The following is a 15,871-nucleotide window of genomic DNA, read 5'->3' on the forward strand; positions in this document are numbered from 1 at the left end:
GCGAAGTTGCGAACCAGACTTGACTCCGGTACAACTCGGGCACCATTTATGTAGTTATGCTCGAAAGTACTCGAGCGCTAATTTCCCAATGCTAGGGTTCACTAAATTGTTTTTAAAGTACTTTAAGCACTGCAGGCTGCTCTGAAGCTACACTCGGTATTTCACTTAAAAATAAATGGTTTAATGCAGTGGTTTTCAACCTGGGGGTCGCGACTCCCGGGTGAGTCGTTTGACTTTTCTCTGGGGGTCCCGAAGACGACAATTAAATATCGATAACTATTACGAGAATGCCAATTAATTACCATGAAAAATTAACTGTAATGATATTAGTGATTGTTGTTGACAGTGAATGTTCAAACAGTTGAATAAAAGTTGAATGTTCAAACAGTGAGCAGCCAGGAAGCAAGTTGCGAGTTAGACTATTACTTTTGCAGTAGATGATAGCCCAGGCAAGCCAGTGTAGGCTTACTATTGAGTTCCCGGTATCAATCATAGGTAGCTAGCCTAGCCTGAGGAAATTTCAAAGCGACTGTTAAGAGCAAGGTAACATTTGCTAGACATAAAAAAATAAAACTTGATTTTTTTTAATGCCATTTCACAGGAAATAAGAACATTTTAAGCTTATTTCATACAGAATCAAGTTTACCGAGAGCTAACGAGCTCTATTTCTTGCTTGGTTTATAGCAGTGGTTCTCAACATTTTTTCGGTTGAGAACCACTGGTTTATACCAAAGTCAGTAAAGTAGCGAAAAAATGACTTATTCAAGTCCGTAAAACGTTAGCGAGCATCCTGTAATGACCCTCCTGTTTAGCAGCTTTAGAGTCGTGATATAGTTTACTTAAAATTTAAAAAGCAGAATTGGTGGTACTTCACGACATTATGGCGAAAAAGCAAAACTATTCAGAATCATTTCTCAAGTATGGATTTGTCCCAATCGTCTCTGATGGCGTTGAAAAACCACAATGTGTACTCTGCATGAAAGTTCTTTCGGCTGAATGCATGAAACCAACAAAACTCAACAGGCATTTAGAAATGAAACATAATGACTGCAAAGATAAAGACTTGTCATTTTTTTAGCGAAAGGCAAATTGCTTGAAGCGATCTCGAATGGATTCCTCCGGAGTATTCCAGCAACGGACTCGAGCTTCTGTAGAGGCATCCTTTCAAGTATCATTGCGAATTGCTAAAGCCAAGAAGCCCCACACAATTGCTGAAGAGTTGATACTACCATGTGCGAAAGACATTAATCGCATATTACTTGGAAAGGAAGCAGAGAGCAAGTTGAATATACAATCACTCTCGGATAACACAGTGCAATGTAGGATTTCACTGATGTCTGAGGACATCAAGGATCAAGTAATTTATCAATTGAAGTCAGCTGGTCCGTTTGCCCTGCAGCTGAACGATTCCACGGATGTTTCATCCTGTGCACAACTTATTGCATTCGTGCGTTACATTCACAATGGCGTGATGAAGGATGAGTTTTTGTGCGTTATAGCTCTTTCGTCCAGAACACGTGGATAAGATATTTATCAGACGATTGATACTTTTTTTATTGAGACTTGATATTGATTCTTTTTTCTTTTTTTTAGTCTACCTTGTTGACATTTTTGGCGGACTGAATGAGTTAAACCTTGCCTTGCAAGGATATGACAAAACAATCATCAATTTCATCGATGTACTATCGGCATTTCAGGCGAAACTTCAACTCTGGGAGAGAAAGATGACGAAAGGCAAAACTGGGATGTTTCCTGCTAGGACGTGTGGCTCGATGATAATGTCTAATCGCAGATTGTCGATCAATAATCTTCAATCTCTTCGCTCTGACTTTGCCGGGTATTTCCCCAACATAACAAGAGATGATTTGGCATTCGTTAGAAATCCGAATCTGATCGCTGACGCAGACCTTGCCAGCATGTTCAATGGTGATGATAATACCCAAGAGGAGTTCATAGCCCTGACAAATGACTCAACTACAAAAGATGTCTTCAAAGAGAAGAATTTGTCTACATATTGGTAGTGGTACCTTGTTATCCCAGAGCTGCAAACGCAGCCATTCGACTTTTGATGCCTTTCCGTCGACCCGGCTGTGCGAGGCTTCTCAACGATGATGGAAATAAAGAACAAGGCCAGGAATAAACGAATAGTAGAGCCAGATCTAAGATGTGCTCTGGCAACAACAGCGCCACGCGTGGACAAGCTCGTCGCCAAGATGCGACACCAGCCATCTCACTGCTGCCTTGTACATGAATTCAATAAATGAGTATTTTTTCCAACAGAGTGGTATCATAATTTATGCTATTTTGAATCATATTTTTTGTGCTATTGCGCATACACAAATGTATTACATATGCCTGAATCAAAATTTTTGGAAGGGGTTCGTCAGTTACATTGTTGGGTTGTTAAAATGGGTCGCGCTATGAAAAAGGTTGAAAACCACTGGTTTAATGTAAGCCTGTCCGCTTTAATCGTCCCAACTGTACATGACTGCTATGGATGGGCCGATACGAAACTAGGCACGAATAGATTCGCCCTATGTACGGACTTTTCTGTGAAATAACGATCTATTTTCCTGGCTAAGCTAAACTAGAATCAACATTTCTTGGAAAAGGTCATTTACTTAAGGATTATGCTGTTTAAATCGCCATTTGATCAATTATTTCTAACAATTACGCCACGTTACAAATAAGATTCGGCAATTTTTTGATAGGATTTTATCGTCTGGGGCAAAATGTGCTTTATGTTTTAAGCAATCCTTTCATCCGCTAGATGGCTCTGTAAAGTCATTTTTACCTACAAAGATTGCGCCATTTACGTCACTCCCCCCAGTTTCGTATGTCAGTTTCGGACCTGGATGTTATTGTGACCCTACAAAGCAATTAAGATAAGGGGTTGTTGAGTTTTACGGACAGTTTATTCTCTTCAGTTCTCGAAGACTCTGCGCAGTTGAAATTCCTGGAAAGAGATCGTATTACGCGGTTGCTTGGTGATACTTTTAGCGCAAGATCCCCGGAACGTACCTTCCTTTTCTTGCGCAAGTGTCCAGAACGTTGGCATGTGTGACGAACATGGCGGTAACAACCGGCCATATGTGTTGCGAATGTCATATCGTATCGTTATCGGCGCCGATCCATCTATATACATTTGCAAGTTAAACTGTTGAAAGTACTGGGCTAGAAACGAAGGAATTGCTTATCAACGACACGAAATGTCTAATCTGGTCTCAACGATCGTTTGCCATTTGGTCCCTTTTTAGATCGGAGCCAGTGAACTTCGTGATCAATTAACTCTCCAGTTTTCTGTACAGTTGTGTTTTATTCCGAGTACACAGCCACATAATGCAAATAACAACGTCATCATGAACAAGATTTACAAAGCGGTTTAAGAGGACAGGGTGAGGCGAATTGTTCGCCATATCATCATTATATAAATTTATATGAGATAAAGCGTTAAAAACAAGCAACAGAAAAAAACACATAATATTATATAACAAGGTCAAAAGCGAAATACTACGATAATAGATCACTCAAAATCGAGATACCAGTTTAAACTTCGAGAAGCTTATTATGACATCACAAAGCAAACATATACAACGCGAAAAGAAAAAGCGAAATATCAAGGTAAGTTAGCGCCTGAACAAATTAGGCGGACTTCTAAAACCCTCGGTGGGAGGGAGACGCTTCTTGAACGAAGCGGACGGTGAGAAACTCGCGGCGGGTTCGTTTTATATGTACATAGAAATCTTATAAAAACAGGAACAAGCCAGGGCGACCCCGACCGGGGGAATCGTTAATCGACTTATCACCATGGAAATCGCCCTTGCCCGTACCTGTCGGCGATCCTAGCTGAATGGCGTGAGCGTTTATGACGACATAATAGATGAGAATCAAACCCGCGCAATTAAATCAATGCTTAGTTCTGCAACAGCAGAAACTACTTTAGACCTTGCGATCCATGGGGGGAAGTTTGCCTCAGTGCTGGACGGTCGTGGTCCGCCTGCTGTCCGGGGCAGCTTCGAAGCAGTTGGTGAAGCTGAAAATAGGAGACCAGGGTTAAGGGAATAGCCTCAGCATTCAAGCAATATGTATGGGGTGTTGTGACGCTAAAAATGCTAAGTATGACGACATAATTTGTTCAAAACTTGGGTCATACCTGGGTATTCACCGGCGACAAGGAGTTACGAGGAAGACGATTGCTGGATTTTTCAGCCCCGCTTTTAACAAGAAGCTCAACGATCTGACTTTGGATGGCGCTCGAGCTCGGACGGAAAGCAGCGCTCTGGTGTAATTCTGGAACCAAAAAAATTCTTTAAATCCTTTCTCTGTGACGCGATAATGTTTTGTTACATCACAAAGTGACCTACCACAGGCGAAATCGAGGGCGCTGTTGCCGCTGTAGGTTGTCTGGCAGACGAATTTCTTCAGGTTGTCGACGTCACGTGGTTGACCCTCGCCCGTCACGAAATTGAGGAGGACTTGAATCGCGTCCAAATTCGCCTTTTTCACCGCCATGTGCAGTGAAGTCAGACCGCCGCTATTTTCCTGGGAAATTTCAGAAAATATGATCAAGATTATTTCTATTGTTCTAATGTGCATTCTTTTTATTGTTTACGTTCGTTTAATTCTTTACTTTCTATAGCTCCAAATTGTACAATGACCAGGTCGTCGTTCACTTCGCTGTTTGTCTGACTCATAATTGATTAGGGAAAGTTTATGAAGTTAAATATAGTAAACTGTGCATATTATGAACGAACAATAGCTTCAATGCTCACTTGTTCCGTGATAGAAGCGCCATTGTTCAACAGAATGAGGATGGTCGCTATGTTGCCTGCGTCGCTGGCCAAATGCAGAGGAGTTTGACCTGGTCAGATGAAACACAATTCGCTCAAAACCATTATGTTCACATCGAACTTCCCCTAATTTGACTACACGCTGTCAAAGCACAAAGTTAATCCTCGCTACCCTAAAGCACCCACCGAGTCGACCTCCTTTGGCGTTTACGAGCTCTCTCACTTGGTCACGTGATAGACGGTTTACCAACAGGCCCTGAATAACGCAATGCGACGTCATAAGAAAAAGACAGTCAAGAAATTTACATAACACAAAGCCAGGAAGCTCGCACGCGGGTAGAATCATCGCGTGGTTAATGCCGTTAACTTATAAGATGTCTATGCTCACCATCATCTCGGCCGACTTAATGGAAAGGTGAAAGACGTTTTCGCGATTTTGATTGGATGTCATTACGTCCGCTCCAGTCCGAAGAAGAAGATCAACCATGTCCCGTTGGTTCCTTTCCACCGCCAACAAGAGTGGGCTCTGGAAAGAGATTATTACGTCACAATCATATGACTGACACAAAATGCTACTGCGACGTAACAATTACTACGTCTGCGATCAGCAGAAAACAAAAAATAGTGACCGGAAATTAAAGATGGCAAGATGGTCACGAATTCGGTTAAATCTAGAATTAAACGGATTAAAAACTGCTGATTTCGCACGATTTTGAACAATATTAAACCATAAATTGTTACGTCAGAATCCTAAATTGGCGCGTAATTGTTGTGCAAGAATATCATCATGTTTTCTTTGCTTTATACCGGAATAGCTTAACTCTTTCACAAATGTTCTCAAATGAAACCCGGGATTAAACCTCTATGACCTCATAACAGACACAAACAAACACCTCTATGACGTGTATGGAAATACTTGCAAATTGGATAAAGCGGTAGTATTTGTTTCGAATGCAAACTATTTTTAGGCTCTCGATGCACTTCGATTGTTACGATGCGCTCTAGCAACTATGACCCGGCACCAAAGCACGAAAATAAATCGCGAGTTGGATTTTCCAGGGATATCTGAGCATTTTACTCTGAAGTAAACCGACATGTTTCTGCACTTCGGGATTTCCATGAACTTCTGAAAATAATTTGCCAGAAATTGACCAAAAATAAATTCAAAGATATTCCCGATAAAATAGTTGAAAATTGCGACGTAATCGAGCGTGGGAACGACTGCGGTGTTCCCAGGAAGATTAAGAACTTTACAGCTTTTAAGTTATCGGTGGGCCAATAATCGTGCTCAGATTTACGATGACGATGATGAATTCTCGTCAGAATTGTTAGGTTCTTTCCGAAACCAGAGTAAAAATATTTTGGGCTAAATTTCCCTCCATCAAGGTGACAACCACGCAACAAAGATCGATATTGTGACGTCAGAAAGGAATAGTTCGAAAGGTTTGAGACAAACAAAATTTGGAGAGCTGCGACATGCTGTTTGGTGAGATCTGCGCAGCTGTTGTTTATTGGATTGTTGGAGAATTAATTACGTGACACCGAGGCCGCAGCAGTGAAGCCGTGGCTTGTTCATAAAAACCACTTCTATACAACGAGCGACTGGGCCAGGCCGTCAAATCCTTTGTAGCATTGAAGCCAACGCGTCTCCAATTTCACAAAATTAAATAGCGAGCAGATCGCCTTCCCCGCGCGACTCGAAATGGTCGCAAATTACCACGAAACAGCAAAAACAAGCTTTAAAATCACAACGACTGACGTTTTCGTCGGATCTGCCCAGGACAATGTATGTCGCTTGATGGCCTGAGGCTACGGGGCAAGAAAGTCGCGATTTTCAATGCAAATAGCGCGGAGTCGTTTAAAATAACACTGGTGGCAGTGGCCGAGTTTTTCAAATGTTGATTTACTTTATTTTTAGTTCAACAATTCAATATTTTTTTTGCGATTTTTTAAACTCCATTAAACTTTTGCCATACGAAATCTTTCCCGGTAATCTTAGTAATTTTTTAACTTAGCTCGAGAATTAAAAAAGCCTGATCAGAAATCGCTGTATTGAGAAGTATAGTATTAAAGTGAGGCCGGGTGCTGAATAATTATTAACCAATGTGTTTACGATGAGACTAGTTCCAAGAACTACACGCACGCTGAGATAAACGTCGCCAGTGTAAACAACGTTCAAGCAATGGGGTCGACTACTGCGAGGTGGTAGAATCGAGAGATGAACCGAAAGAATGAAAAGATGCTTCCTGTGACATCGACGTCGGTAAACTAATATGTCAACTGTAGTTTTGACTTTTGCGTTCGCACCTGCGTGAATCAAAAGTTTTCAAATTCACAAAACCGTGCCAGCGACGTCAGAACCGAGAAAAACACGTGATCGTTACCTTCGTAAAAGCGGAACCGGGGACAAAAGTGAAATCGACAAGCAGAAGTGGGGACGTCATATACGCCCGACATTTCACTTTATTTCGAGTGGAAACAGTAATAGCCGTTTCGGGCCACTACCGCGCCTTAAGGTCGAAAATACATGAAGTTCAGTGAAGGCAAACCGCAGAACGCATGTTGATGTGCGCAGGATACAGCGTGGTCTGGTGTGAACAGTTAACGCTGAAAGCAACGGCCATAACCCTCGCAACGATCTACAAGAAATTAACAAATATTCGCGATACCACTGCACCAGCTATCACCCATCAGCAGTAGAAGGCTCTCTTTTATGATGAACGCGAACGCAGAATACAGCACCGGAAATGAGGTAACCAATAAAACGATGCCATCCCGACAACATGTATCATGTACTCACTAATTATTGCTTAGCTATGACGTAATAATTAAACGTTGTTGATCGAGCAGCCTACGCCAAGGCTAAATCAGTAAGAAAACCCCGAAACATATCAAATAAAAGATGATCATCGTTTCGCAAAAATTCAAATGTTTTTTATCACTCTTCGAGCGCAGTGCGCACGACAAATCAAAAACTAACAAAAACCGAAACGACCTTTAAGTACAAGTCGTTATTTTGAGAGGTGGTAATTTTTAGGCGCATTGGATGAGCATCACTTAACGCAGCTTGGCTTTGACCTGGTGTAAGGCACTCGAGGTTACTGGCCTGAAGGCAAAGTATTTGCAAAAAGAAAGATCACTGCAAGAATGTTCTTGTACCACCGTTTGCTTAACATAGGTTGCTCAAAGATATGCAGTTTCAACTCAAAATGTCATAGAAATCTTGCTCAGAGAACTTACCAGGCCAACTTGATTCTTTTCATTGACGTCAGCCAATTTGTTTTGTAACATGTTTTGAACTTGCCTTACGTCGTCATGGGCAACGTAATCGTGCAACACTGGACTTTCTGCATCAACATACAAGATTAGAGACGTTTCCTAAAGAGATTACAAACCACAAAAGCGACATCTTACCGTAATATGCGGATTCAGCGATTTCAGGAGCTGGAACAAATCCTTGGTTCTGTTGAGCTGCAAAAACATGAAAAAGTTGGCCAATTATATACTTCTACGTCATCTGTTAATTGCCAACAACGCTCATACTTACAATATGCGGTCGAATACTCTGACAAGGCGAATGGCGGATTCGATGTATCTGTCGAGTAAACTTTAGCCTCCTGATAACTGACACCATGAAAGTGGTAAACGGGGTCGGGTAAATGTGGGGTAGCTGGGGACATAGTTTGAGGGTATGGGGAAAATTTAGGGTACAAAGAGGGTTGGGACGTAAATTGGGTTTCACACGAACTCATTGGGGCAGGGCAATATGCGTCCATCTCAAAAGGTTGTGGGTATGGTTGGTTGCAAGTAGGATGAGGATTGGACATGAGATCATTTACATTTGGCAAAACGTAAGTTCCAGTATGGGTGTTTTTGGGAGAAAACAACTGTTGTGGGGGTACGCCGGGGTTAGGGGATGTTGGTGACGCCATGGGGGGTGCCGTGGGTTGATTGCAGGCAACACGTGGCACACAAGGCTGCTCAAAAGTTTGCATTTGAGGAAATGCGGTGGGCTGCTTAACTGCCACGCCACTCTTGTTTTGCTGCCGTAGTTCAGCCAATCTCTCCTTAACAGTGGTCGGCCTGACACCAGGATAAACTATAACATAAAATCACAATAAATCATCATCAAAAAATGGTTTAAAAACATGGAAAACTGCCAAAAATTTAAGTAATTCAAATGAAAACTGGCATAGATGGTAATGATACCTTTTCCTTCTTTTTTTTTGTTATTCATTTTTCTCTTGGTTGATGTCTGACGAGGTTTGCCGTTACCAGTTTTTGGAAGGAGGCAGTGGTCCAATCTCCAGCTGAAAATTGAATAAAACACAATGCTTGCATCTATGTTAAACCATGAACCAATCAAAACAAAGCTGCTTGACGTTTTGAAAAAAACATTTAAATTTAAAAAATTTCATTTCTAAGAACTCTTAACAATCGAAAAATTCATATAAATCCAACTAAAATAAATAACTACCTTTGAAGTGCAGGATTTCTGGAAGAGCTTCTTTTCTTTGTGACTTTATCAACCAACTTTCGTTGATTTTTAACGTTGCCTTCTTGCAATGGCTTATCTTTCTTCTCTGTATCAGCTAGTCCAAGTAGGTTTTCCAAATCCACCAACGAAGCGCCGTTGAAGTCTGACTGATTGGGATCCAAGCTTAGACTCAGGTTATTATATTGTGCCTCGTTGAATGGCCCTTCCGTTATGTCTACCCCACAATAACTTAGGGGGAAAATGTCCAAAGTATGACTGGGACTTTCCAAATTGAATTTTCTTTCATTTGAGCGGGGAGAGAGACCCAACCCAGAATCGTCGCTCTCAGTGGGGCTGGGAACTGCCTCAAAGGAGCTGTATAGAATGCTTTGTATATCCTGGTCCATTGCTCTTGTATCGGTGCGCATATATGCGAAGGTAAAATACGCGCACACAACTCCCTAAACTAGGTGTAGATTTTTGCGATCTGGAAAAGTTTGCTATTGTTTAAATCAGCTAATGATATCTGAATCTTCAAGGCTCTAATAGCTGCCGCGTAAGTATCAGACTAAGTCTTATTATTCATAAGCAAGCGCTGCGTCAGAGAGCGCTAAAACTGTATTTCCGGGAGCTGCAATCTAAAACGCAGACGTTTACGCGCCAACAGAACAACCAACAAACGTACTCTAAGCTCATCCTAGCAGTGTGCTGGGCAACTATGATAAAGCCTTTTTTCAGCTCGTTCTTACAAATAAAAGAGAGACAAAACTCGCTCCTTTCTCAACGGAGCATGAAAAACATTTCTGTCATTTGAGCCACGTTCGGCCAAACATTATGACGACAACAAAGCAACTTCGGTACCAAAGATTGTAAAATGTAAGGCTTTAGCTTAGTCTGTTGTTAAGCTGTTTCTGGACAAAAAGTACCTAATAACGGAAGGTCATTTAGCTACTCAAGGTTATAAACATCTTATCAGAATTCTTATTACTATCAAAATCACTGCCAGTGCTTCACTTGGAAATGTAGTTACAAAAGCATATTTGGTTGATAATATTTTTAAAAATTAGTAACTTCTACCAACACATAAACAGGCAAAGTGTTATTGCTAGCTCTATAACGATTTAATGCATGAAAATTTATCACAAAATTTGAAAACTAACTTCACTACAAAATTAACCTCTACTTTCTAACAACTAGTTAGGAGCTGTTTCGTTGTGCAACCTATTAGCCTACTTAGTGCATCAGTTTTCGTTGTGTAAAACTAACGAAGTGTCCTCAAAATTGAAAACCAAACCAACATTTTCAAACTCAAACCGTGCTTTGATTTGATGTCCGCTTATGTCACGTCACAGAGCCTGTGCGTCACCCAATGGCCGTCGAATAACTACTGCGTGACGAATGAGGGAACAACTATTAGTCGTCCACAAAATATTGGATTTTTAGCCTCAAGAATATTGAGCGAGTTTGCATCTGTATCAAGTAGAACTGGGGAAAACCCAGAAATCATGGATTTATTACTGTTGATTTTTCAGTTAGCAGCATCGTCATTTTGCTCAATGAAATGTACTCACCGCAATGTCTCTTGCGCACAAATCCCTGAAGTTATTGGTACTAGCAGCGGCCTCGTCGCCCGAAGGTTAAGATTTGTACTTCTGACAGAAAATTTCAGTTGGATAGATTAATTTCGTTGCCTCCTCCGGCGATGTGATATTTCACGTACACTTACCAAAATGCCGGGTCGCTTCAGTGGTATCATGATAGTGAATATCGATCAAAACGTTTTGCAGCAAAATAGGGTTGCAGTAACGCTTTGAAACACTCTCTGTGCCTTCTAATTTGTTTCTGAGAGCGTACAAGACTGTTTGCTGTTGCTGCCGGTCGCTTTTGTTAACTACGTTTTTATAACATATTTGCCAAGCAGCCATGTAATTATTCTTATATCGTTTATTAAAGTTTTTTGCTCTCGGTGGCAGTAAAAACATCTTTAAGCCATACACCTTAAACCGGTCAATCTTCAGCACAATAGATACGATCATTTATAATCAGGGCTACCATCTATATCAGTGGTTCCCAACCGCGGCTCTTAGAGCCGCATGCGGCCCAAAGGTAGCTTTCTTGCGGCTCTCAATGACCCCTGAAAATCCCACAAAAAAATTAAAAATCTATTTGCAACAATTAGGGCGATTATTTTTTGAGTTGTCAAAAAAAGTCAAAAATTGGTCAAAATTTATAGCGTTAGGTCAAAATTGTTTACAAATTTTTCATTTTACATCTTACAGTTACACCTTGTAGCCTACTTTATACTGCTGTGAATGGTCCATTGTCTACTTATTGTGAATCATAAACCGCCTCCTGAATCCTAAACCACAATTGCGCCTCGATTTGACAAAGTTGTTAAAGCTCAAAGCCAATGCCAAGTTGGACATAAAATTGATTTGTGTTATTTTTCTTGTTAGTGTTGCTATTCGTTGGTACATGATTTCATGCTTTAAAATTTTCGTTATAATTACTTGAGTCTTTTCATGCGGCTCCATACGTACTATGAAGTTTGAAATTCGGCCCCGACACCAAAAAAGGTTGGGAACCACTGATCTATATGGTAACCAAAATAAGGACGACTGGAAATAAACTAAGATTTTCCTACCAAAAAGATACAAAATGGTGAAGCAATGTTTCAACCGATATCAAATTGACTTGAATATGGTAATTTTTTATGCTCAACGTTTTGCTCTTTTGTGACGTCACAAAATGTTGGTGGCAAAACACTAAATGCATAAATCCCCGCATCAGCCGATAAAACGGAATGCCGGAAAATAAGATGAAAAAACCCTTGCATTTAACATTGTTGTACAGTATTGCTTAAGACAAGGACATTTCTTAGAAATAGGAACAGTAATGTTTTCTAAGAGTTAGTCCAGGAAAATAAGAACAAATCTCAGAAATAAGGAGGATATGGAAGGCCTGAGTATGATACTGACTGACCATTAAAAGATATCTACAAATTCGGTTTGAAGAAATTGCCACAAAATAACGTTTTTACGCTGGGCTTGGTTTTCTAACTACGGCTCACGGTTAAAAATTAACGGAAAAAAAAGGGTTTTAGTAACTTTATCACAACCCACTAGGGTCGAACACATAGCGATTATTACGTCATACCTCCATCCTTTCAAGTCATTGTGCGAAATTGCATTTCTATACTTGAACTCCAGAACTGGGGAAGTTTTCAAAACTTTTTCTAGTCTTTTGTGATTATTGTTTATTTAGTGAAGTTCTCGCTAAAATGAGATGATTTCTTGGACTGTTGCGCTCACACATAAATGATAGAATGGTTTTCAAGAACTTATGAGGCAATACACAAAAATTTATGACGTAATAATTCCGCAATGCTCGATCCTGAGATGGGCGTGCAAAGACAAACAAGACTCATGAAAAGTGTTACAGCGTTTAAAATTGTTTTCAGTTTTCATTTTGAAACGTCCTGCATATGGAAGGCATGAATGGCTGAAGTTGAAATAAAAATTTTGGCCAACTTTTATATTCAAAGAGACAAAATTTATTAGAAATCTTTGTACAGCAACAGACTATATCTACGTAGGTTAAGATTTATTAAGTAAGGCAAAGAAGAAATTCATGTCTACCTTCACCTGACTTACGCTTGTGGTGGCATCTAAAGTAACACGTTTTTATGCAAAGAATGAAGATCGCCCCCTAAAAGAAATTCTTTTCCCAGGGCCTGCCCTATCTACACTACACAAAGGTCGACCATTCGTCGCATATTATGTAAAACAGTCATATAAGCCTATTTGAAGGTTTTAGAATTAGATATATATTTTATAGCCTATAAGTTATGACATAAACTGGCACAAAATATCACATATTTAAGGCAACTTAAACGCCACAGACGTAACAAGCCAATTTATGCAAAAAATGGCGCTAAAAGATGGCAAATTAAGTCTTTGAAAAAAACTGTATTTAAAAAAAATTGCAAAACCTAATGCATTCTAAACCATTTTAGACCTTGCAAATGGAACGTTTTCCGAGGGAACCACGCCATGGTAACCCTTGGATGGACTGCTTGAGTATAGAGTTATTGCCAACGCTCGCAAATGGCCACACTAATCCATGCAAACCAGTCACTGACGATTGTGCTGTGTTCAACACAGAAATGTCTGCCCATAAAGAATTGCATGTGGCTTGCCTGGGAAGGTCATATTTTTTTTTGAAGGTCAACTGGTCAACTTGACCCTAACATTATATAACAAACGATTTGAGCGAGAATGTGTTACAAGTCAATCTGTCCTTCAATTCATTTATTACAAGTATTTAAATCAACCTGCATTTATAAGGTAAAGTTTAGATTTAGAAATACCAAAACATCAACAACAACAGTTGGAAAGATTACCTACCTACCAGCCTACCTTAACAAAAAAACAATAATCTTGCAGCAGCCATTTTAACTAGACCAGCCAAGTCACGTCTTGCGGCTGAAGAAAAAAAGATGAAAGCAAGAATTGCACGTAGGCAGTAATTACAACATCAGGTGATTCTATGACGAAATAAACAGTCAACCACACGCTGAGTTCGGAGTCTGCTGTATTCATAAAAATCTTACGACTGACACTAATTCACCAGTAAAAATCGTGCGTTCGAAGCTATTTTTCACAGTTTCTTGTTAACTTAAATTAAATGTTATAACATAGTGACCTAATCTAAATCTAACTCCAATAAAACCTAAAATAGCTAAAATCAACTTGTTGCATGGCCATTCTGCTAACTACTCACCTTTAACAACGGGCTGTGTGACCTATTAACGGTGAAATAGTTACTCTCGTCTTATGCTGCCCTATGTACAGCCAAATCGCGCGTTTAAGACAAATCGTTTGGAGCTAATTTTCCGCCATCTTTAAGGAACGATAAGCAGGTAAATGGTGAAGTGAGAAGCGTGAAGAGTGCTTTAAGCTGAGTATTGGCTACACTCTGTTTAGCGTATACCGCTGTTGTCTTATCTTATATGTTTTCTTTTCACACCGAGATTCATCTACTGATGTAGAAATAGCAGATCAATTCCAATGATATTGAAACGTCAGCGTCAACTTCCAATTGAGACCTGGATGCGTGTTGTGATAAGATTCCTGACAGATCTCAGTAGCACTCTGATACTTTTCCTTCAATGGTTTTATTGATAAGTATTGCTTACAGAAGTCCTGGTAACTACAGACTTGATTACACTGCAAATAAGTAGACTGTTGGTGGATGAACACAGAAATTTATCGTAGAACAATCTGAATGAAGGAAGAATGAATATACTGACAATATGTACCAGTATATATACACGTACTACAGCGATATAATCGGTGAGCATTTCTCACACACATCGGAAGCTGGTCATAACAATTCTTCGATATATTTGGTACAAATTTGCTGAGAATAATCGGAAAAAATATACCGGAGCCTGAGAAACCTGGTGTTGAAACTTAGCAAAATTGTTCAAGTAGCTACGTCATTTACAGCAACAGACTATATCTACGTAGGTTAAAATTTATTAAGTAAGGCAAAGAAGAAATTCATGTCTACCTTCACCTGACTTACGCTTGTGGTGGCATCTAAAGTAACACGTTTTTATGCAAAGAATGAAGATCGCCCCCTAAAAGAAATTCTTTTCCCAGGGCCTGCCCTATCTACACTACCCAAAGGTCGACCATTCGTCGCATATTATGTAAAACAGTCATATAAGCCTATTTGAAGGTTTTAGAATTAGATATATATTTTATAGCCTATAAGTTATGACATAAACTGGCACAAAATATCACATATTTAAGGCAACTGAAACGTCACAGACGTAACAAGCCAATTTATGCAAAAAATGGCGCTAAAAGATGGCAAATTAACTCTTTGAAAAAAAACTGTATTTAAAAAAAATTGCAAAACCTAATGCATTCTAAACCATTTTAGACCTTGCAAATAGAACGTTTTCCGAGGGAACCACGCCATGGTAACCCTTGGATGGACTGCTTGAGTATAGAGTTATTGCCAACGTTCGCAAATGGCCACAATAATCCATGCAAACCAGTCACTGACGATTGTGCTGTGTTCAACACAGAAATGTCTGCCCATAAAGAATTGCATGTGGCTTGCCTGGGAAGGTCATATTTTTTTTTGAAGGTCAACTGGTCAACTTGACCCTAACATTATATAACAAACGATTTGAGCGAGAATGTGTTACAAGTCAATCTGTCCTTCAATTCATTTATTACAAGTATTTAAATCAACCTGCATTTATAAGGTAAAGTTTAGATTTAGAAATACCAAAACATCAACAACAACAGTTGGAAAGATTACCTACCTACCAGCCTACCTTAACAAAAAAACAATAATCTTGCAGCAGCCATTTTAACTAGACCAGCCAAGTCACGTCTTGCGGCTGAAGAAAAAAAGATGAAAGCAAGAATTGCACGTAGGCAGTAATTACAACATCAGGTGATTCTATGACGAAATAAACAGTCAACCACACGCTGAGTTCGGAGTCTGCTGTATTCATAAAAATCTTACGACTGACACTAATTCACCAGTAAATATCGTGCGTTCGAAGCTATTTTTCACAGTT

General features: G+C 39.8%; 2 protein-coding genes across 2 annotated transcripts; one reads left to right on the plus strand and one right to left on the minus strand.

The window, feature by feature from the left end:
* Positions 1–820: 820 nt before the first annotated feature.
* Positions 821–2,284, plus strand: LOC143462555 (zinc finger BED domain-containing protein 5-like). The gene is made up of 2 exons (XM_076960773.1): positions 821–1,488; positions 1,594–2,284. Exons 1-2 carry the CDS (start codon positions 1,479–1,481, stop codon positions 2,019–2,021), a joined length of 438 nt encoding a protein of 145 aa, XP_076816888.1. The 5' UTR covers positions 821–1,478; the 3' UTR covers positions 2,022–2,284.
* Positions 2,285–3,296: 1,012 nt separating this feature from the next.
* Positions 3,297–13,162, minus strand: LOC143461936 (uncharacterized). The gene is made up of 11 exons (XM_076959887.1): positions 9,268–13,162; positions 9,000–9,100; positions 8,338–8,889; positions 8,205–8,261; positions 8,031–8,137; positions 5,179–5,316; positions 4,977–5,046; positions 4,773–4,861; positions 4,365–4,542; positions 4,154–4,290; positions 3,297–4,033 (listed from the first exon to the last, which is right to left on the minus strand). The coding sequence occupies exons 1-11, from the start codon at positions 9,693–9,695 to the stop codon at positions 3,935–3,937; spliced, it is 1,956 nt and encodes a 651-aa protein (XP_076816002.1). The 5' UTR covers positions 9,696–13,162; the 3' UTR covers positions 3,297–3,934.
* Positions 13,163–15,871: the final 2,709 nt, after the last annotated feature.

The sequence above is a fragment of the Clavelina lepadiformis genome, chromosome 6 (genome assembly GCF_947623445.1).
Source record: "Clavelina lepadiformis chromosome 6, kaClaLepa1.1, whole genome shotgun sequence".
In the NCBI taxonomy this organism is placed as follows: Eukaryota; Metazoa; Chordata; class Ascidiacea; order Aplousobranchia; family Clavelinidae; genus Clavelina; species Clavelina lepadiformis.

Coding starts and splice junctions, on each gene's coding strand:
- LOC143461936 (XM_076959887.1), bottom strand. CDS start 9,695: ATGCGCACCGATACAAGAGCAATGGACCAGGATATACAAAGCATTCTA. Junction 8,890..8,999: donor CAAAAAAAAAGAAGGAAAAG/GTATCATTACCA, acceptor TTTATGTTATAG/TTTATCCTGGTGTCAGGCCG. Junction 4,291..4,364: donor CGCCCTCGATTTCGCCTGTG/GTAGGTCACTTT, acceptor TTTTGGTTCCAG/AATTACACCAGAGCGCTGCT.